Source organism: Emys orbicularis, chromosome 1, assembly GCF_028017835.1.
Source record: "Emys orbicularis isolate rEmyOrb1 chromosome 1, rEmyOrb1.hap1, whole genome shotgun sequence".
Classification (NCBI taxonomy): Eukaryota; Metazoa; Chordata; order Testudines; family Emydidae; genus Emys; species Emys orbicularis.
In genome coordinates, this window is record NC_088683.1 from 80,359,981 (window position 1) to 80,384,355 (window position 24,375).

At 43.0% G+C, this 24,375-nt stretch overlaps 1 protein-coding gene across 1 annotated transcript; it reads right to left on the reverse strand.

Annotated features, from left to right (window-relative positions):
* Nucleotides 1-539: 539 nt before the first annotated feature.
* Nucleotides 540-24,375, reverse strand: TSPAN19 (tetraspanin 19). Its single transcript, XM_065401403.1, has 8 exons — nt 24,310-24,375; nt 24,146-24,218; nt 22,096-22,226; nt 12,757-12,831; nt 8,268-8,378; nt 5,793-5,936; nt 3,147-3,230; nt 540-611 (listed from the first exon to the last, which is right to left on the reverse strand). The coding sequence occupies exons 1-8, from the start codon at nt 24,373-24,375 to the stop codon at nt 540-542; spliced, it is 756 nt and encodes a 251-aa protein (XP_065257475.1).

Below are 24,375 nucleotides of genomic sequence, written 5' to 3' on the forward strand. Positions count from 1 at the left end.
TTCAAGATGTATCAATGAGAACACAGATACACAAAGACACAGATGTACAGAGGCCTCACCCAGGGCCAGACATAGTAGGCACGTACCTAGGGGCACTAGCATTCTAGGGGCGCCTTACCTCTCTAAAATTGTGTGCAACACAAAGGTCAGCTGTAGTCAGGGGACGGGGGTGCTGAAGATGCTGTGCCTAGGAGTGCGTAAGGTGTAAATCCAGCCCTGTCCTCACCTCCAATCACCGTACAGTGCAGGTTCAGTTGCCCAGCAACGGTCCAGTCTAACTTAGCTCAGAATTTAGGGGGATTTTTTTGGTTGTATATGTCGCACTATAATTATATCTGTACATAACAGTGAATATGGACAGATGGCTAAAGACTGGTAGTGTTAAGAAGAACACACAAAGTATCAGTGATGAGAAGGGTAGGGGTACATGGGCACCTGGTAGATCTGGAAGGGGGTACACAATAAGAAAAGTTTGGGAACCTCTGGATTAAAGAATTATTAGATAATTCATGCAATATAACAACACCAAAAATCTTTCTTTATTCCTTTAGTGAAATTTTATTCTTCTTGATGTTTTTGAACAGCAATACACCTAGTGTGAACAGGAGGACCTGAAAAAAGGAAGAAAGAATGGGTTAAAAATTAAAGCGGGTCATAGTCATTTATGCTCATTGATATCTAAATTTAATCTGTTGCAGTTTAGAGGCCAGATCCTGCTCCCACTGATGCCACAGTAGGCAGAATGACAGGAAAGATAAACCAGTGGTTAGAATGCTAATGTAGGACTTGGAAGATGTGGGTTCAGTTCCCTCTCCCTTTCCTAAGTTTCTTGTGTGACCTTACACAGGTCATTTGGTCTTTCTCTGCCTTCGATCCCCCTCTGTAAAATGGGAATAATAGCACTTCCCTACCTCACGGGAGTGTGTTGTGAGGCTAAAGACATAAAAGATTGTGAGGCACTATGGGAATGGGAGATACATACCTACTTAAAATAACGTAAATGTTGCCATAAATTTCATTTGCCCCTAAAACACACCAATGGAAGAGATGATGTGCAGATCAGAAAATCCCAAAAGTAAAATAATAAAATATCTGACAGAGAAAAGATTCCAGCAGAATATACTTGCAGATAAAAACGGTGATCATAGATCAATTCCTTAAAGGGCTGTATGTCAGGAGAGATGGATAAATCAGTTCAGTCAGAATATGAATTAGTCTGTATCACAGTCCAGTACTTAATATAAATAACCTCTAAACCATTTTTTATTACTAATTTGGCCAACACTGATAATGGGGAATTCCACTGACCTACCAGTATATGACAGTGGAACAATAAAAGTGTCTGGAGATACAGAGTTAGATTCTGCTCTCAGTCTCAGTATAAAACTGAGGTAACTCAATTTCCAACTCAGTGATTTGGGATCTGAGCCAACTTCCTTTGTGCTCCGACAACTTCCATTGGTGGCAGTGGGACTTCGGGCTGCCTATGGAATTCAGGATGAATCTTTGTTGTAATTCGACACAAATTTTGTTTTGTTTTTGCAGAGTTTATAACTTTTTTATGATATATTTTTCTCATAAATTTGAGAATGAATTTTCTTCCTAACGTGATTTTGTGCTGTTTGATTTAGTGCACATTTATCAAATATTAATAATAAGCAGTAGTAGTATGGTATCACCTCAGAGCCCCAGTAATGGACCAGGACCCCACTGTACTAGATGCCGTACAAACAAACAATAACAAGATTGTCCCTGCCCCAAAAAGCTTACAATCTCAGTAACTGACTTTTCCTCCACTGCAGGTTAAAGAAACAAGCTGTATAAACAAATTAGAGACAGAATGGGCACCAACATCAGTGAAGGAGTCTTTACTGCTCTGGGTATAGGCATGGGAAGTAGCGGTGTGGGAGGTGCTGCAGCACCCTCAGCTTTTATGCAGGGCCGCCGGCCCAGCTCCCCGCTCCCCAGCCATTGGGGTGTTTCCCACACCTATGCTGTGCTCCCAGCCCTCCGCTCGCACTCCGCTCCCCAACCCCTCATCTCACCTGGGGCTCGGGTCCTGGTCGCCAGCCCCACCCCCCACTCCCAGGCGTCCGCTCCCGGGGCCTGTCCCTCTCCCAGCCCTGCACCTGGGGCTCTGCTCCTGGGACACCGGCCTTGCTCCCCAGCTGATGGCCCCATGCCTGGCCCCACAGCTGGGGCTCTGCTCTTGGCCCTGTACGTGGGGTCTCGGCTGCTGGCCCCTGCCCAGGGCTCCGCTCCTGGCCCCACGCCTGCCCCCAGCTGTGGCCTTGGCCCCTTTACCCTGTCCAGGTCCCCCCTCCCTGCTTCCAGCCTCTTGGCGGGGGGGGGGGGGAGGGGAGAGCAGACAGGGATAAGGGGGCTGGCTTTCAGCACCCCCACTACTAAAAATGTTCCAGCAACACTGGCTCTGGGAATACTGTTTCTGAGGCTATGTCTACACTAGAGATCTTACAGCAGCACAGCTGTACTAATGCAGCTGCCCCACTGTAAGATCTCTCTTGTTTCCTCTCTATCTTGATGGGAGAGAGCTCTCCCGCCAGCATAATTAAACCACCTCCAACAAGCAATGGTAGCTAGGAGAAGCTCTCCCACTGACATAGTGTTGTGCACACTACCACTTATGCCACCGGCGAAACTTATGTTGTGCACAGGAGTGTTTTTTTCACACCCCTTTCACATAAGTGGTAGTGTAGACATGGCCTAAGGCTGTATCTACAATGCCACACAGTTCAGACTTCGGGGTTGTGAATAGCAGTGTGCACCAAAGTGCTTTGCTGTAACTCTCCTAGGTAGACACAGAGAGCATGAACTAAAAAGTTCCTAGTTTGCAATACACAAACCGGGGACCTTTTAGTTTGAGCCCACAGCATCCTCTTACGGGAGCTACAATGCACTCTATTATTCACAGCCCTGTCATCCGAACAGTGGGTCAGTGTAGACATTAACTTAGTTAACAAAGCCACCAATAAATAGAGACTTATCTTGCTCCCGTTGAAGTTAATGTAACTTCCTACATGATTTTAATGGGGCAGGGTCATGCCCATAGAACACTAAACTTATTTTTGTGGGTCACACTAGTTTGTCAATATTTTCTTATTTTAAAAAAAATCAAGTACTCTTACCTCTACAGTTAGCAGTGCAATATTAATTGCAATTAAGACCAAAGTGTTGTTTTCAAACCACATTTTAATATACTCGTCACATCCCTAGGCAAAAGCAGATGAATAGATATTAACTGCAAAATTATTTTTGATTCCTGGATTCAGACTGCATGTTTATAACATGTCCCTGTTCAAATTTTATGCAACAACTTCCTACCAGGGATTTATGGGTTCTGATACTTACTCATTGGAAGGCAGTCACATTAACGCTGAGAGTTTGGCCCAAAACATTTTCAAGTGTTTTTTTTTAAATGTATAAACCAGTTTTTAAAAGTAAATGACTGAATCAGTTACCTTTGCACCCCAAAATCCTGGGACTAGTGGCTGATCTATCTAAGGGGGAATTTTGCTTTTGTAAAAGCATATTGATGGCTCCTCAGTCAAGCATCCAATCACTCTACAATTGGATGCTTAAAAGAGTATGTTTAGCTATTGCAAGTTTACTGTGAATCCCACATATTATTCATCTCAGGATGGACTTATATGACTTCTGGATCATTGTTTGTGTTTGTTATACCAGTCACTTCAATAATTAATAAACTGTTATATAGGAAAGAAGCTGAAAAGTAAAGAAGGGTCATTGTTACTGCAGGGAAAAGGTATTGTGCAGGTCTCACACTAATATAAACTTCCAATCTCCATGTCTTTTCCTCTTTCCACTTCCCTGATTTTGAATAACAGTACGTGTACATATTCAGAAAACTGTATCTTGGAATAGTGTCAAGAATAAAGTTTTTATAAATTAGGACTGCTCAAAGATTTTCTGTTGAAACTGTTTTCCAACAGCAAATTGGATTTTTGATTAAATGAAAAATTTCATGAAGAGTTTCTGTTTTTCTTTCATTTGGGGATGAGGGGGTATCTAGGAAAACAGAAACCCAAAGAAGGATTTCTGTTGTTTTTGACTGAAAGCTTTCAGTCTCTGACAGTTTTCAGGTAAAAAAATAATTAGTTTCAGTTGTCAAACCATAAATACATAAATAAAAAATATCTATTTTTGAACATTTGCTTTTTTGACAAAAAGTCTTAATATTCCACGGGGGAAGAATACTCTAATATATAGATGATCAAATATGTCTCTATATCCCAGTAAATGACCTGCTATCAGAGTTAATTTGTTGCAACAAAAGGGGACAGTGCCAACTTGATATGAAAAGAATGAAATATTGTCTGCCAGTTCCCTTTCAGGTGAAATTCAAGTTGCTGATTAGTATCTACAAACCCCTCAATGATCTTGGTCCCATTTGTTGCTGAAAATCTTTCTTTTCATACTATACCATTCCAAACTATCTATGATTGACATGAGGTGCCTTCGGCTGTTTGTCTGAAGAATATTGCTCAAGAGCATAGGATTATAGTATTCTCTCTGGATCCTGCCCCTCTTGAATTTGTTCCCAATGTAAGATTATATGAGATCAACTTTGGGTGCTTTTAGGAAGTATGGTAAGATGTATCTCTTTGCTCCAGCTTTCTAATAACTGCAATCTGATGGCCCTAGACAAGCTTGTCCTTCTCTTTTATAATTAGCTAGTTCTGATCTATCAGGGTTCTCTGATAATATGATTCTTATTTTTCTGCTTGGGGTTCTTTAATTCTGTAAAGTGCATGCAGATGTTTTGGTGAAAGACAACTCCTAAATAGGTGAATACACTGCTGGCATGATACAAATAACAACAATGATAACAATTATGTGTTGCCATTGCTTTTATGTTACATTCTTCACTCTTTTCCTGTATCATAGCTGTACTTGCACAGAGCACAAAATGGTGGATGGCAACAACTTCAGTACTGCACAAGCTACCAGTAAATGTTCTCTCATGACTGACTCACTCTGTGATGCTCCCAGCTCCTGTTATCCTGAGGTCTCCTCCTTGATCTAGAGTTTCCTGTGTGGTAGACTCCTAAAGAGTAACAACCACGCCAGCAGCCTGCCCAAGAATGTCTTTGCTTTAATTATGATGATCATTACTTTTGTTTCAATTTTTGTAAAGGCACTTATGGTTTAATTAAGATTTGGAAAGAGTTTTCAAAAGTTAATTTAGGGTATGTCTACACTATAAATGTAAATTGATCTATATTAGATAAACTTACAGCCATTGCACTAATTACTGTGGTGGTGCATGTCCACACTACCCTACTTGGGTTGGTGGTGCGTGTCCTCACAAGGAGCGCTTCCACCGACCTAAGAGAGCCAGTGTGGGGAGCTGAAAGCCTGGTCTCTCAGCTCCACTTGCAGCTCCCTGCTGCAAGCCCAGCTGCCCCACAGGCTCTGGGGCTCCTGGCAGGGTTCCCCCCCCCCCCACACGCTCCCTGTTCACCTCCAGGAGTCGGGGGGGAAGCCACCAGGGGCTTCTTGCCTCCCCATTCCCTGCCAGGAGTGGGGGAGAGCCACTTGGGCTTCTCACCCCAGCTCCCAGATGATAGTGGGGTCCAGCCACCCAGCTCTCCAGTGGAGCAAGGGGCAGCTGGGCTCTAGCTGTCCAGCTTTCTTGTCAATTTCACGGATTCCGCCTTACTTTGACCTAACTGTGTAGTGTAGACCAGCCCTAAGTTATGAAAGCTAGCTACTGTGGTCACTCAGGTAAAATAAAATTGGTTTTTCCTTACCTTAGTGTACACTTCATTCGCGGGGGCATCACAAAACCATTCCTTCCTATTAGATTTTGTACATGAACATGGGACCTGATTTGTGTGTTCTTTATTTTCATTCTTTTTCCAGTCTGTAGAATTGTGTCTTCCACAGCATTCCAGCTAGAAAAAAAAGATCCTGTCACTTTTAATGCCAAAACAAATAAAGAATGACACATTGTGCCCCCAAGGTAGACAGAATTATAATACAATAAGAGATAGTAGTAGTAGTGTCAGTGATGTAGTTTATTCCTTAAAAATATGGTTTATATTGTCTCACCATTCTCTATCATGTAAGAATCCAATCTCTTTTCCAAAACAGCCATTGCAAATATTACATATTTGTAATATTCAATGACATGTTTGGAATGTACATTTTACATGTGTATATTAGGAGAGGAATATGTTCTTAAAATATATATTTTAAGGGAATTTCTATTTGGGGCACAAGGGTCATGACAGAACTACTAAAAATGTAAACTGGAAATGTTGTTATAATGTTTTTATTCCAGGCAAATGCCAAACATTTTGGCCATCACACTCAGCCTTCATCAAGGTTTAAATGTGAGCTAAGAAGGCATTCACTTTATACATTGTTGTTTATGCAGTCAAGCAGTAGAGGCACCAAACTGACAACAGGCCAGGGCACAGTGAAATACTACCAGAAAGAAAAGAGGAAAATCTGTAAAAATACCAAATAAATAGTGTACACTTCCATAATTAGGGCCAGATTTCTAAGGTGTACAGGTCTGATTTAGACATCTCTATAAGAGCAAGATTTTCCAAAGCACTCACAACTCAGCAGCTCTTATGGTGACACTTACGGTAAGATTTTTAAGAGCTCAGCTCCCAACATGCTGAGTTCTTTTGAAAACCTGGCCTTTTATGTTAGTACCTAAATGAGAGTGGAGCTCTTTTGACAATCCAGCCGTAAGGTTCTCGTTTTTTGGCAAAAAGCTAACCACTACCACAAAATCACATGGGTCAGCTCCAGGCATCCTTCCCAAAAACCTGTTTGAATATCAATGGTAGAACTGTTTGGAAAGCTGGATTTCTGTCCCAGGGGAAAGTCTAATATTTCAACATTTGTTTTCATCCTAAAACAGTATGAAAAGTCAAAATATAAAATAAAAATAAAAAATAAAATAAAAGAAGAAACAGTTCTGAAAAATTTCAAATTGGAAATGGCTATATAAGTGTCGTTTTTGACACTGCACAATATTGATTCAAAAATTTTCAGGTTGAAATATCAACTCAAAAGGAAATGTCCTGTTTAGAATTTTCCTGTTGAAAAAAATTAGATAATTCAGTTAAAAATAACATTTTCCTACAAAAAAATGTTGTCAATGAAAACCCATATTTTGCTGGAAAAACTTATCAAGCAAAAAGCTGTGAAATCTTAGGTTGTGGTTGTGTTTTTCTAACAAATTGTTGATGACATCATATAAGAGCTGGAAGCATATTGGTTTATGATGATGTCAGTATCAGCTGTTGCTGAAATCAGGACTTTGCAACTCAGAGAAGGAAGAACAGATTTTCAAAGAATGTTTGTTTTAAAATGTATCTGCAATGCAAATGAACTTGTAATTTTAAGGGTAGATATTGCTGTGATTATTTGGGATCATAAATCATTGCTTATCATTTGCAAAGAATTCTGTAGTTCACCTTTTAAGCAATTTATCCCATGGAAAATGATGCTGCTATTAAGGACTTCTAACAGAGGAAACTGTTCATGTATCGCCATGTAATGAAAATGTTTATGAATGCTCTGAAATATTAGTAATAAAAAGTTGATATGCGGGACTAATGTGGCTTTAAGTTGCCTCTGGCAGTCAGGGCTGGTGAAGAGAAATATAGCACCAGCAGGTGTTCTCACATGCACTTGGACACGATGGTGATGAGTATGGTATAATGCATTGGAGAGATCAGCATTGCCCCTGAGGAAGGCACATGACAATTCCCATGTGATTGCTGCAACAGTGTGACCCCAGCTATACCCTCTTACAGGTTGCAGTGTTCAAGCCTCTCCATGCTGGAACACCTCCATTAGACAATTTGCATGGGGTTGAGGCCACGGCCACATCCTGCCCACATCCTTTGTGGTTTCTAGCACTGGCCAAGGCATTAGAGAATTCTTGCCCTTATGCCCAGGGGCCTAATTAGACCAGTGTCCTACAATGACTGGGACTGTGCCTGCTCCTGCACAGGGTGGCAAAGCAAGGATGGGGAGTCCTTTTGCACATCTGCAGAGCTAGTCCTCTCAACCCCATAGACATCCAAGTTTTCAGTTAAACAGTAGAGAATATATCTACTTACATCTGACACCAGCTGCCATGATATATAAGCCTGTAGCTAAACAACAGTTTTTTCAGAGTGCTTTATGACATAGACTTTTCATATGATAAAAGGTGATAGAACATTTCTGGGGTGGTGATTTTTCAATTTTCTGCTTACAGTATGCTGCACAGCATTCAGAATATCCCACTCATGTTCTCTTCCAGTCAGATTTTTGTTCCCATAGTTAGAAATAACTGCATCAATTCTGTCATTCCACATAATCTGGACCTGTTAATACAGAGCATTTACAATACACACTGGTTGATTTAAAATAAACTGCTCAAAATATTGTATTATTAGTATGACAGTGGTGCCCAGAGGCCCCAACTGAGATCAAGGCCTCATTATGCTAGGCACTGTACAAACATGTAGTGAGAAACAGTCCTTATGCTGAAGAACTTTAGTCAAAATAGATGACATAGGCAAAGGGTGGGAGGGGAAACTGAGGCACGAACTTCAAATGACTTGTCAGAGATCACACAGCAGGTCAAAGGCAGAGGCAGGCTCGTCCAGTCTCCCACTACAGTGCCCTATCAACTAGACCATGTTGCCTCTCCTGAGTATGTCTCCTTAGAGTTCTGATGAAAGAACATGTATGTCAGCAGCATGTTGTATACTCTAGTTTTCATGAAAAGGCTCAGGGACCTGAAACCTGGACATTTCTGTTGTGGAAGGAGGCCCTCAATGTTTCCACTTTTGGGAAAGGGGATACTGCAGTCTGTGTTTTTTCTTTTACTGACATTCTGCTTTCTCCAAGAGCCACCTGTGAGCAGCGTTGCTTTGGCCTCTTTACCATATGTGAGAACAGCCGCGGTCACGGGAGCAACAGAAAAGAAGAAAGCAAAAATAAGAAGATGAACAAAGTGACCCAGTGTAACAGCAGCCTCAAGTGCAGGGGTGGCCACATGCGGCTCTTCAGAAGTTAATATGCGGCTCCTTGTATAGGCACCAACACCAACTCCAGGGCTGGAGCTACAGGTGCCAACTTTCCAATGTGCAAGGGGGTGCTCACTGCTCAACCCCTGGATCTGCCACAGGCCCTGCCCCCACTCTACTCCTTCCTGCCCCCTCCCAAGCCTGCCGTGCCCTTGCTCCTTCCCCTTTCCCCCCAGAGCCTCCTGCATGCCAAGAAACAGCTGATTGGGAGGTGTGGGGAGGGAGGGGAAGGCGCTGATCAGCGTGGCTGCCGGTGGGCGGGAGGCGCTGGGAGTGGGGGGGAAAGCTGATGCGGGGCTGCTGATGTATTACTGTGGCTCTTTGGCAATGTCCATTGATAAATTCTGGCTCCTTCTCAGGCTCAGGTTGGCCAGCCCTGCTCTAGGGCATTGGAGTGACAGATCACAGGGAAAAGTTACACAGAGGGCATGAGTAACATATGATGACATGCGGTAGGTTGTGGAAACATTTCATTACAATGCAAGCAAATGGTAAGTCTCTCTCTGCCACCCCAATTAGCCTATTCATTCTGCAGACATGGTTGGAAGCTCTGCATTGTGAATTATAGCATGTTAGTCTAATTTATTTTAATACCTGAGCAGCATTATAGTTAGGTTGAGATACAATTGTATTTGCTTTACTGCTGTCTTTAAAATAACATACACACACACACAACATTCCTGAATATATCATATCTGTTCAAATATTACAATACAGAAAATTATTCTATGACAGGCAGAACTCAGTCAGCATTAATTACTGGTTAAGAGGCAAATTCTGGTGCCATGGAGAGACCCAGATGCAGCAGAACTGATGCAGTTCTACTGTATAGTGTGGGGATAGGAGCTGGCTTTGGAAAACCTGCACAAGAGCCTGCACCCCCTGTGCATTCTGAGCCTAGTTTTGTGGGGACTCTGTTTGCATTCCCATGCAATAGAGTTTAGGGAGTATGGCCAGGAGAGGGAGGAGTCAGGACTTCTGTATGGAACCACCAATTACTGCCCTCCATAGAGCCGCAGTGCTGAAGTGAAGTGCATAAACTACTATATGAAGGTACAAAACCATGGAGTATCAGGTCAACAGTTTTGCACAGTCTGTAGCTGCTGCTTCCTATTGTTAAAAAAATGAAGGTATGTAGGAGTCAATGACAGATACTGGGGAGAGAGGTGTGTCCTAAAGCCCACCCCTTGCAGAGTTAGGCACCTAGCTAATGTAGGGAGGTGCCTATTTCTGCTCGTGATCCACAGCTAGTAAGCGTCTCCTGGAGTCAGTTTCCTAAGCCATTTTTGCAAGAATAGCAGCAGTGCACACCTAACTCCACACAAGAAGCCTGGGAGGTGGGGGGAAGAGAAATGAGACAGGCTAGGGGACACCTCCTTTATAACCTTCAGTCCAGGGAACTTACACACCATGGCTGTCAGATGGGGAAGAAAGGGGTTTTCCACCCTCTATGTGCATGCCCTAACCACTAGACTATGGGATGCTCTGATGTGGGGCTCGCAGAGGCTTTGTCTACACTAAAGGGAAAAGTCGATCTAAGCTACGCAATTTGAGTTACATGAATAGCATAACTCAAATCGAAGTAGCTTAGATCTACTTACCTGACTCCAAAAGACGGTTCCCAGCTGTGGACTGCAAGCTGTACCTAAATCTGGGACTTGGGTGCCCAAATCCCTTTGTGGATCTGGGCCATAGTCATCGCATAGAATTTTGCATTCACAGATATGCTGGCTGTGCTTGCATTTAAAATAGAACCTAAGTTAACAAATAGTGTAATTAATTCATATATTTTACATGTCATGGTAACAATTACTGTTGCTATAAATTGCAAGATAGATGCAGTTGTTACATAGTGGTTAATTATATCATTCACATTAATAAAGCTCATTACATAAGCTAATTATCTAATTACAGCATAATTCTTTTATCATTTTTAAAAATACATTAATTCCCCATTAACGGGCATTGGAATTTTACAAAAGGTCTAGCAGTGGCAGTACTAATGTATTGTACATTACCTACGCATCTTATATTGCATAAGAGAAAATACCTTCTGTCATGTGAACTATTTTAGGACCATCCCATCTAACACTGTTCCATATTTTCCCCCACCCAGTCATGATCTTGCAGAAACATGTGCTCTATGTGGTCTTTAATTCAGCCAATATGTTCCCTCTAAACTGGGATAATATAAGATGCACTATAGCTCTATGAAAAGCAACAGAGGGTCCTGTGGCACCTTTAAGACTAGCAGAAGTCTTCTGTTAGTCTTAAAGGTGCCACAGGACCCTCTGTTGCTTTTTACAGATTCAGACTAACACAGCTACCCCCCGATACTATAGCTCTATGGTCATTGTTTACACAGTCTTTGCTTGGACAGTGGGATTAAATACTTGGTACAGGGCAGCCTGCCCCTTTAAGGGCCAATGGGACTTGTGTCAGTCAGCACTGTTCAGTTAGCCCCACCCCACTTCACCTGTGCTGGGTGTTGGATTTAAGAGGAAGGAAGCCCAGCTGTGGGGAGCTGGCTGGAGAGGTGGGTATAAATCAGGCAGAAGCTAAGGAGTGGCTGTTCAGGAAATAGCAGGGAGCAAATCAAAGGGGGGATGAGATGGAAATGAACCTGGAAAGGGCAAAAACTGAGCCCTAGGGTGGGCAGAAGAGTGCCTGAAATTAAAGGAGAGAAGACAGACCCCTTGGGAAGGATGGGCTGTGGCAAAGACTTTGGGTTTTAGATTTGGATTCCCCAGAGGGGGTGGACTCTTGTTAATGACTTAGTTGGAGGGCAAAGTCACTGCAGCAAGTCAATGGCATGGTGAGAGCAGGCTGAAGATCTGTGGGGAAACTGGAGTGGAAGTGCTACATCCGCTGGTCTTGCTGCAGGGGGGTTCTCTGGGATGGTGAGTCATGTAACAATACCTGTGATTTTCTAAGGGTCAAATACCAACGCTGCTGGCCTGTATTGTGAGAAGTTGAATTTTATGAGGATAGACCCGTTGGCAGCAGCCAGAGGTGTGCCATGGATCCCCACCCTTCTGTCTCTTCCTTCCCACTTCTGTATGCAGCAGGGGTGTCATAGTTACGGGAATGTGGTGCCTCCCCAGATGTCTTGGCGTGGGGATAGCATCCAAGCTAGCTGATGGCTGGAAAGACAGCAAGTGAGCCTTCTCCCAGCCCAGCACCGGAGCTGGCTGACATCTCCAAAATGGAGATATCACCAGGAAGTGGGCCCATCGGCCCACAGTGAAAGGTAGTGGGGTTCGGGGAAGCTGACGCCTACTCAACCCACACTCACAAGCACCTGTATCATTTCCTTTATGACATTATGACAATTCCTCAATCCCTTTCTAGCTCACCCTGGGCAGATCTATTGGTGCTACTGCTGACCATAATCTCCTTGGCTCCTTCACAGGAGAAGGCTCTATGGAGAGTCCATGGAGGAGGAGGTGGGGAATTAATTTGCAGGAGAACCTTCCAAATCTGCCTGGGTTCCAAGTGGCTCTGTGTCCTCTAATGTGTCAGCATGAACATACTTGGGCATAGTAAGTCCACTGCAGAGCTCCCATCTCAGTTCATAACATATCTTTGTACCCCATAGGGATCGGCCCTTAATAATTTTAGCAACAATTTTAAATTAATAACAGGCCTATATGATAGAAAGTTTACATACCTCTTCTTTTCTTATATATATTAGTACTGGCATTGCAACTTGGACACCAAACAGCAAGACTATGAGTCCCAGATACTAAAAAAAATCAAATACAAATAAATATATAAATAAAAATTATTGCACAACAGAACAATGCATGGAAAGCTGCTTCATAAACTGAAATCTGATCAACCATGCTTATTATTTAGATGTATTCCAATAAAAGCAAGGAAATATGTTCCTATAAAAGCAATCTGAGAGCAAACTGCTTAGCTATCACTGCTGCTGCCATTCAGGATTAGACCATGTCTATACATACAGCATTGCAGCAGCACAGTTGTACTGATACTACAGCGCATCTAGTGAAGACACGCTATGCTTATGGGAGAAAGCTCTCCCGTCGGCATAAAAAACCACCTCTGTGAGCAGCAGAAGCTATGTCAGTGGCAGACGCTCTCCCATTGACAAAGCTCTGTGCACAAAAGCATTTATGTCGGTGCAACTTATGTTGCTCGGGGAGGGGGGGATATTCACACCCCTGAGTGACATAAGTTTTGCCGATATAGGCTGTAGTATAGACATAGCCTTAGATATTAAGTAAAACACATCTTGGTGACAATAGAGTTAAAGAGGAAGCTTTAACTTTTATTGAAATAACATGCAAAGTTACTGATAGGTAGCAGAGATGTTAAGCATAGGGATAATAATTACATAGTACAGTGTTTCCCAAACTTGGGACGCCGCTTGTGTAGGGAAAGCCCCTGGCAGGCTGGGACGGTTTGTTTACCTGCCCCGTCTGCAGGTTCCGCCGATCGCGGCTCCCACTGGCCGCAGTTCGCTGCTCCAGGCCAATGGGAGCTGCTGGAAGCGGCAGCCAGTATGTCCCTCGGCCCGCGCCGCTTCCAGCAGCTCCCATTGGCTTGGAGCAGTGAACCGCGGTCGTGGGAGCCGCGATCAGCAGAACCTGCGGACGGGGGAGGTAAACAAACTGGCCCGGCCCACCAGGGGCTTTCCCTACACAAGCGGCATCCCAAGTTTGGGAAACACTGATGTAGTAGTTGCAGTATATAGTGCCGTTCATCTTGAAAGCATTATGAAACACAGGATGAAATCCAGGCTCCTTTGAAGTAAATTATTATTTATTGGTATTATCATAACAGATAGTAGCCTCAGTTATGGACCAGGAATCCACTGTGCTAGGCACTATACAAACTTAGAATAAAAAGACATAAGAACAACCATACTGGGTCAGACAAATGGTCTGTCTAGCCCAGTATCCTGTCTTCTGACAGTGGCCAATGCTAACTGCTTCAGAAGAAATGAACAGGAATGATCCATCTCCTGTTGTTCACACCCAGTTTGTGGCAACCAGAGGCTAGGGATACCCTGAGCATAGGGTTGCATCCCTGACCATCTTGGCTAATAGCCATTGATGGACCTATCCTCCATGAATTTAACTATTTTTTTAACCCTACTATAATTTTGACCTTCACAGCATCCCCTGGCAATGAGTTCCACAGGTTGACTGTGCATTGTGTGAAGAAGTACTTCCTTTTGTTTGTTTTAAACCTGCTGCCTATTAATTTCATTTGGTAACCCTAGTTCTTGTGTTATAAGAAGGAGTAAATAACACTTTCTCCACACCAGTCATGATTTTATAGACCTAAATCATATCCCCCCTTAGTCATCTCTTTTCCAAGCTGAAAAGTCTCAGTCTCTTCTCATACGGAAGCTGTTCCATACCCTTAATCATTTTTGTTGTCCTTCGCTGTATCTTTTCCAATTCCAATATATCTTTTTAGAGAGGGGGTGACCAGAACTGTATGCAATATGCATGGGCATATCATGGACTTATATAGAGGCATTATGATATTTTCTGTCTTATTATCTATCACTTTCCTAATGGTTCCTCGTATTCAGTTAGCTTTTTTGACTGCCACTGCATACTGAGTGGCTGTTTTCAGAGAACTATCCACAATGACTCCAAGATCTCTTTCTTCAGTGGTGACAACTAATTTAGACCCCATCATTTTATATGTATAGTTGGGATTATGTTTTCCAATTTGCATTGTTTTGCATTTATCAACAATGAATTTCATCTGCCATTTTGTTGCCCAGTCACCCAGTTTTGTGAGATCTCTATGTAACTCTTCGCAGTTTTTGGACTTAACTATCTTGAGTAACTTATCATCTGCAAATTTTGCCACCTCATTAGTTCCCTTTTTCCAGATAATTTATGAATATGTTGAACAGCACCGGTCCCAGTACAGATCCTTGGGGGACACCACTATTTACCTCTCTCCTTTCTGATAACTGATCATTTATTCCTATCCTTTGTTTCCTGTCCTTTAACCAGTTACTGATCCATGAGCGGACATTTCCTCTTATCCCATGAATGCTTACTTTGCTTAAAAGCCTCTGTTGAGGGACCTTGTCAAAGGCTTTCTCAAAGTCCAAGTACACTATGTCCCCTGGATCACTCTTGTCCACATGTTTGTTGACCTTCTCAAAGAATTCTAATAGATCGGTGAGGCATGATTTTCCTTCACAAAAGTTGTGTTGACTCTTCCCCAACAAACTGTGTCCATAAGACAGCCCCTGTGAGTTTTGCCATTGACTTTAGTGAGGCCAGGATCTCACTCTTAGTAAATAATCATAACAACCTTATGGAGACTGGCAGTTAGATACCTGTATTATCATCTCCCTTTAACAGATGTAAACAAGTGATGCAAAAAGGCTAAGATGCCTTCGTCTAGTGCCATAGATTGAGCTGGGATAAGAGCCAGAATTAGAACTCAGGAGTTCCTAGCTCTGACTGGTGTGCCTCATTGATGTTTGTGGTACTCTACTGACAAAAAGGATATCTCTCTGCCTCAGGGTTCTTATAGTATAAATTAGATATTACACAACAAAGGATAATAAAGAAAGGGGGCAAAAAAAGGAATATAAGAGCATGAATGTAACAAAAACAAAAACTGTGAGAATTTAAAATTATAGCCCAATCCTGCTGAAATTGATATGTGTCTTGCCATTAATTTCAATGGAAGCAACTAAATCCTTAAAGAACAGATATCAAATATGAGTACTAGTTACAACCATAATAGCCAAAATAACTGCTAGCTATTCTTTATTTAATCATACTTGGTGTTTCCATAATGTAGCTATATTATAGCCATTTGTGTCTTCAACGTATAAGTTATCTGTCGTGAAACACTCTTCATACTTAGTGTGATATAAATCTAATGGATGAAATCCTCATGCCATTGTATCAATGGGAGTAATATCTGCACAATCAGGCCCAAAGACAAGATTACATGAAATATTCTTGTTTTACAGGGACTCACCGTAAGGCTTGCTTCACATATTCTTAGCTTGCTATTTGTGCTGTTTGATCCCCTAAGTTACATGGTACTGTCACTGCTTCCTGATTGGATGAGTCCCAACATGTGAAGAGCTTTCAAGATGGCCACATGAACACTTTCAGTGGGAATAGTTTTACTGATACTCATTTACATGAGTACCTGAAACACTGATACCTGTGACATTTTCCCTCCTTGCAAACATGCTTGTGAACGAAAACACTTGTGAGAAAAATTTATACTGATGCCAATTTGCAATTTAATTCAAAATGATGCTTGTGAATACTTTTGTTCATTATTCCCAACTCTTGTTTGTATGGATTGGATATGATCTGAACTTCACAGGACTATACAGGCTTCCCTTCTGAGCTATTGGGAAACCTCATTCCAGAATTCTCTTGAAAAAGTATGTTGAAAGTGTGCAAAGTCAATGTGCATTATGCTGTTGTTATAAGCCTGTATATTGTCCTGTGAAAATCCAGCAAAGAAATAGTTAAAAAATGAAAACTTTGTTTACTGTTTAGTCAACATACCTAGACATAAAAACAAATTTTCCCCTATTTTATCCTGATCTGAAATAGTTGATATCAAAATGAACTTGTCCAAGATTATATATGTATATAATTTACCATGACATTCTATAAATGACTATAAGTTATATTTTTGTAGCCTGCTTAAAGCCAACAGAAAACTGATAGAAAATAGAGAAAACACCATTTCAGTCTGAATTTGACCAAATCCGTATCATCCCTGTTTAAAACTTCAAGAATTTTTAGAATGAAATATAAATAATCAGAATGTACATCCACATTTGAAAAGGAGGGATATATTACTGCATTATATTATCTTCACAGCATCCAGAGCATCTTGTTGGGAGGGAGAGCTTTATAAATAAATTAAAACAAAACCATCCCCTCCCCCCCATGAAAATCAAACTTAGATTGTAAGCTTTTTGAGGCTGTGTTTGTGTAAAGTGGCTAGCACAATGGGTTCCGAATCCCTGATTGGGCACTGATTACACTGTAATACTAATTAACAAAAGATCAAAACCAGAACCTTGAATGTTCAAACCTTTCGAGTTAAAGAGATTCATTTTCAAATCTCCAGCTATAGGCCTGCCTGCCCCTATAGTTTTGGATCTAAAAGAGGAAGGGGCCTATTTTCTGATTCCAATTTGGATATAGGTGAAATCTTATGGGAACAGTTGTTAGTATTTCAGCCCAAATTGGTGGGAATCCCATGAGAACAGATTATATTGTATTAATTTTTTTTATTTTATTTTTTTAGTTTTGGATTAACGGATTTTGAGACCTGCACTCCAGACTTTGGTGTTGTTGAATCTGAACTGTAACCTTAGTCCTGATTCAGCCTTGAACTTCAACTCAGAATCACAACCTAAAGTTAGTCCAGATTAAAACACTAGTTCTAGCAGTGATCACATGGGATGTTAGTGCATGACAAACTAGTGTGCTACAGATTCACACACTGGATGGCTACGCACTAACTCACCATGTAGAAAGCCCCGAGTCACAATTTGGTCTCTCCTTGCTCCATAAGTAAAGTCAGCTGCTCCAACTCTTTTCTTGACACAGTTTACTTTCCTCCCCTCACTATCTCAGCTGTACTGGCCAGCACATCAAAGAGGTCAGTGTCAAAGTTCTGCCTTTTCCCCACCCACTCTCCTCTGAATAGCATCGGAGGGGAAGCAGCAGTGCTGGGGCAGTTGCTGTGTTCTGCAATATAAGTAGCCCACATAGGGACTAAAGTCCCTTATTTCTCCATAATCTTTGGAGTATGTACATAGACTGGGCTCACGACCCATTAATCAAGTCCAACCACATTCTTAGTAGGGCATTTATTTTGGAGTTCAGATAGGCCCCAATATATGCACAGGGGTCTGCTGTGTAGACCTCTCTAGGCTCTCTCTACTGTTTCACTGCATTATCTGCTTCCTTTCTCTAATGTGAAGCTACAGAAAAAGCAAAGGCTCCTTCTTAGATTCTATCATCATTACAACATCCATAAATTACTATAATTTGAAATAAGCCCTTGTATGCACTTCTGCTTCTGTGCAAAGCTGTGTTGAAAATATAGCCTATTTGTAGATTATAAACCAAAAAGGGACTATTGTGATCATCTAGTCTGATCTGTATAACACAGGTCATAGGGCTTAAGGTCCTTAAAGTTCACAAAGCAATTGCATGTTGCAGTGTTACAAGTGTAGTGTTAGTAATTTTGCACCTGAGGCCTTTTTTTTTCTTTTTTACCTCCAGCTGTTTTTTTCTATTAGACCAGCAGATTTAGTATTTCTTAGGTCTACTTCTAAAGTTGTGAATGTCAGCCTGTCAAGGAAGGCCCTTAAGCAAGGAAGCTTGGCAGATGGCACACACTGCTAGTGAGTCAATAATGCTCTTCTGATTCAAAGGGCACCAGCATCCTTAAAGCAGAGGTCCATGCACCCCTGGGGGTCCACAGACTATGTCTAAGGGACCCGCAAAAGGTTGCCATTACCATAGAACAGTGGTTTTCAACCTGTGGTCTGCAGACCCCTGGGGTCCACAGACTATGTCTAAGATTTCCAAAGGGATTCACACCTCCAGTCAAAATTTTTAGGGGTCTGCAAATGAAAAAAACGTTGCAAACCATTTCCTTACAGGGACAGAATTTTGACCAGCCTGAAAAGAAGAGACTATTGAAGTAGCTGACAGATGTGGAAGAAACCACTCCCAGGTTGGAATTCTGGTTATACATGGGAAGATACTTTTAACCTGAGCAAGGCACAGGGGGTGGAGTTGGGGTAGTGTTTAATTCTCCACTGCCCTGTACTTTGCACCATTGTATTTACACCTTCCAAATCTGAATTCTCCATTCACACTAGCAATATCAGTTTACATTCACTTTACACAGGTATGAATGACTACATCGGGTCCAAGGCAATGGAGAAACAGGCCCTAACTAATTAGCTGTAGTGGGAATTGCCCTTCTAATCACCCATCTCCTGAATGCATGTTGTATGGCAGAAGTGCCCAACCTTTTCCTCTCGTACCCCACCCCCCCTTACCAGTAATGGAATCTGTCAGAGGGCAAAGCTGGGAGTGGAGCAAGGGGAACAGTGGAGTTGCCTCTGGGGCTGGAGCTGGCCGGGGACAGATCAGAGCTGCAGCTGGGGCCGGGGCTGGGCTGGGCTGGGGGTTGAGCAGGGGGCCAACTGGAGCTGTGGCTGGGGGCAGAGCTGGGCTGCGGGCAAAGCAGGGGGACGAGTGAAGTTGTGGCTGGGGGCAGAGCTGGTCTTGGGGCAGAGCAGGGCTGGATGGCACTCCCACCCTGCCCCCTGTGGGGGCTGGCCTGGGCCCCACCACACCCCCCCCCGAACATTCCTCTGCACTCCCCCCCAGAAGGGTATGCCCAACAGTTTGGGGACCACTGTTGTATGGGATGGTAAATATTTCAATTACTCCTTCTCTTCCTATGCTTGCTAGTCTTCACTTTCAGAAAGGCAATAAAGTGAGCACTGCTATCTCTGCTGAGCTTGTCCCTGCTAACATAAGTCAAACTGTAAGCCTGCCCTGTGGAGTCTGCTGTGCAGCACACAAGTGCTTCATCTCACCCATCGAAGCACTGCACTAAGGAGAGCTGACTCCACAGAGCCTCACAGCTTGCTGGGCAGGCAGACTATTGTCAGCAGGAGGAGCAATGGTTTAGAGCAGTGGTTCTCAAACTGTGAGTCAGGACCCCAAAGTGGGTCATGACCCTGTTTTAATGGGGTCGCCAGTGCTGGCTTTAGACTTGTTGGGGCCCAGGGCTAAAGCCAAAGACTGAGCTTTAGCTTCCATTAAGCTTCAGCTTCCATTTTGCTTTGCCCCCATCTGCCCGGGGCGGCAGGGCTCAGGCTTTGGTGCCCCTGCCTGGGGTGGCAGGGCTTGGGCAGGCTCAGGCTTTGGTCCTCCCTCCTGGTGTTGTGTAGTAATTTTTGTTGTCAGAAGGGGGTCCCGGTGCAATGAAGTTTGAGAACCCCTGGTTTAAAGTGAAATTTGATTGCCCTGTTGAGGTTTTGTCTGAGGGACATGGACACTTTTTCTTGAACAGTTCCAAGAGCACATGCAATAGCACTGCCAATTTACAACTGAAGACAGCATCAAGTAATAAATTAAAGTCAACGAAATGTAAGGGTTTAAATGAACTGAATGGATTCTCCTCTGACAGCTAGCTGGGATGGGGAGAGACTTCCGGAGCAAACTGTATTTACATGTACACACCTACTCTGCATAGATATCCAGCAGTGTTGCTCAAAATAATCAACTTTGGCTGGTGTTGGGTTACAAATCACTTTAGTATTGAATGCAGGGGTAGTGAAATGCTGTTACCAATGTTGTTGGCATTATTGTATGAATACAGAGAAACAGGACTGTACTTAACGTGTCCCAAATGAGGGGGTCACCCTCAGATGAAAGGACCTCATTAAACCAGGGGCTCAAATGCCAGAGCCCTGTGAAAGGCTTCCTAGGGGGCCCCAGAGTGGTTTAACCTGTTCCTCCCCATTGTTCAATGAAAGAGCTAACTAGGCTTCATTAGGAGCCTCTTAGTTATTTTAAATGCTGAATCAGAGCTGAAATCAGGTGTGGTGGGACTGTATTTCTGCCCAGCCTGCTGAAGAGCTAAAAATGACTGAGAGTTGAAATCACTTGAGATGGGGTAGTGTTTCTGCCCAGCCTGAAAAGAGCTGAAAATGACTAAGAGACTGATGTGCAGAGAGACAGGTGGCAGCAGAAGGTGGCTGACAGTTGGCCGGTGAACGAGTGAGGCGGTGAGCAGAACGAGAGGCTGGAGAGGCAATGAGGAACCGCGGTTGGTGGGGTGACCAGGCGGCAAGGAGCAGCGGCCGGCGGGGCAGCCAGCCAAAGCAAGTGCTCAGCTGGAGGTGCCAGCAAGGTTCCTTCTCCTCTAGGTGGGAGGTGAACTCACACAGCTGTGCCCCTGAACCCTGAGTCCTCTCTGACCCAGGACAATCACTGTGAGTGAGGTATGGTGAGGGAGCAGAGAGGGGCACAGAAAAGGAACTTTTGGTTGTCGGACTCAAGAACATGAGTTGGAAGGCATTGCCCCATGCACTCTGGGGTGGGTGTCCTGCTCACAGTTTTATGATTATGAATCCCGCTTGTGGCATTCTCCCTAATTCATGTCGGGTGATTTTCCTCCTTTCATTAAAAGTTTCTTTTCTACACTCTGTGCTTGCGAGTGGGCAAGTATTACCTCTCAGAGGCGCCCAGGGGTGGTGTGTAATTTCCCCAGGTTACTGGGTGGGAGCTCGAGTTGGTTCTGTGTTGTATTGTTGAAAAGGAACCCCTAGATATTGAACCTGGTCCTGGTTGCTGCTGGATCCACCTGGCAGAAGAGTTATACAAATAATCCAGTAAAATAATCTGGCCTGGTAGCAAAACTGACAACGCAATTGTTTTTTTCAGTACTGTCATCACATGATGAACCTATAGTGTTAAGAGGGTGGCAAGATGTACAGCATACTGTAATTCGACAAGGTGTTGCTGTAAGTGGCTCTTTTCAGGAAGCAACCTTTATAGTCTGAAACTATAAAGGAGTTTTACAAATTGCTTCAGGGGCTAGAGGCATTTTTCTCCCAGAAAAGAGCTTACTGATAATAAACCAATGATGCAAATGTACCTAATGGATAAAATTTGCAATGTTCTGACATTTTAAAACCCATATGCTTAATGCTCACTAGTATTGTGACTTGATAAAAGCAATTTCCTGCAGTTTATTCTCATCTGGTAATGTCTTCTCTTATGCCACACAGCTCCTCACATCATGATCTCTCATCTTATATTCACTTTCCTTATCTATTTCTTCAGAGCTTCACACGTGACACAGGCAGTTGGTAGAAAATAAATAATAATATTGGGACACTCTGTTCCTGTAGTACGTTCATTGACTGTGCTTTGCAAATTAACATCTTAAATCTGGAGTCATTTTACAAGACTGTACTTACCAGAATTAGTAACCATCTGATTTCTTCAAAGCTTCCTAGGAATCCCAAGAATGAAATAAAAACAATGATGGATCCAACGCCAAGCAACATATAAGAAATGTATGCTACCAAGTGGTTTTCACCTGTGAAAGCTGAAACAAAATGAATTCAGAAAATGTGATTTTTTTCTTAGTAACCTTCACTTACAAAACCTCTGCCATTAAAACGTCTTCTTTTTAAAAAATTCAGTGTACCAACTTTTTTAAAGCCATTGTTGAATAGACGGAATTAGTGAAGTCACCAAATGAAGTTATTACCTGCACTGCTAGATCCGGCTAAAGAGACAGAGATCTGCTTTCCTCCTGAAATTTTGCTAACTCCCAGTATTGTTCAGAGGAGGTATATACTCACATAGAAAGTAGATCCATTTGTGCGAGTTCAGTCTGAAACCATAGTACAAGGCATTGTGGGACACCCAGAGTTGTCCAGCAGTACATCAGATGTAAACAAGGAGATATATATAGTAGAGTTGTGTGAACACTTCATAGTGAAACCAGAGGACACTCACCTGCTTATAGGTTTGTTGTGCACTCAAAATTCATGCTAGATTCACAAACTCTTTGGGCATGGGTCCAGTCCTCCTTACTTGGAGGATCAGAACCAAGCTTCCATTTATATTTTATCATCTTTGTGGACATGAGAAGATGGTTGTGATTCCACCCTCCACCCCTCTACATCTTCAGTGTCTTGTGTCAGAGTTACTCTACATGAGTTGTGGTTCCTTGGCATACAGACAGCTCTTAAAGGTGTGGCTCCTCACAGGTGGGAAGGATCCCTATCTCAAGAAGTAATTCTGAGAGGGACTACAGGAGTGTGGGTATGTGCTTTCTGCCTGTGGGGAGAAGGCAAAATGGTTGGTGCCAGCAATGCCAGCAGCAGGAGGGGAGCTGCCTCTATACTGTATTGCAGGAATAAAGAGATGTGGTTTTGTTCTTTAACTGAGCTTGTTCTCGTATAATTATTCTGGGGACTCTGCCTAGCTGTGCCAATCCACTGACGAGTAGACCACAAGGTCACATAATGCTTTTCAGGGGCAGCTTGCTTTCCTTCTCCCTATCTTAGATCTCTGGGGGTAACCATTTAGACCAGTGGTTCTCAAAGCCGGTCCGCCGCTTGTTCAGGGAAAGCCTCTGGCGGGATAGGACGGCTTGTTTACCTGCTACGTCCGCAGGTTCGGCCGATCGCTGCTCCCACTGGACACAGTTTGCCGCTCCAGGCCAATGGGGGCTGCGGGAAGCGGCGCCGGCCAAGAGATGTGCTGGCCGCCCTTCCTGCAGCCCGCATTGGCCTGGAGCAGCGAACCGCGGCCAGTGGGAGCGGCAGGTACACAAACCGGCCCAGCCTGCTAGGGGCTTTCCCTGAACAAGCGGCAGACCGGCTTTGAGAACCACTGATTTAGACCACTCTCTGCCCTAAAGGCTGACATGGGAGGAGCCATCTAAGGTGAACTCTTTCCTTCCCTTCTTCCATGTCTACAAGAAAGGTTTTTGGAGTTGTTCTGTGACCTTCAAATCACCTCAGTGCTGATGTCTGGGACAATGTAGTTGGTCCCTTCCCCCACATTCAGCCTTTGTGGCGGTGATTGCTCTCCTCCCAGTCTACATAGGAAATAGCTTGTGAACCCTTGAAGATCTTTCCCATGATTAAAGGTGTGACAGGGGCTCAGGCCTGGTCTATACCTAAAATTTAGGTTGACCTAGCTATGTCGGCTACATTCACACCCCTGAGAGATGTAGTTAAGCTGACCTAAGCTCTGGTATAGGCACTGCTAGGTCGATGGAAGAATACCTCTTCAATTGCTGTTCTAAGGGTCTATGCTACAGATTTCTTTCTCCCACTTTGATAATAGATTTGTCCAATGAGGGACAACATAAATTACAGCAAAGTTAATACATTGTATTTTAATCCAATACTGCCACCTTGTGAAGAAATCCTATAATTATTTCTGTTGTTAGCGTGTGTATGTTTTGCTAGTCATGGAATGCAGAAAAAAATATCTATTTATACTCACATAAAACAGTGAATAAATTGTTTCTGTCAATTAGAAGCCACATGCCGAACATCATAAGCATAAGACCTAAAACCTGAAAATAAGATTTTTTTTTAAATTAAGACAGTTACTGAATAATATTTACCAAGTTATTTAACTTGTTAAAAATAAATCAAGATTCTTACCAAGAAAATTCCGTTGAAGATGCTTAGAAAGTATTTTAGGATTAATATTTTATCTCTCGGTTCCAT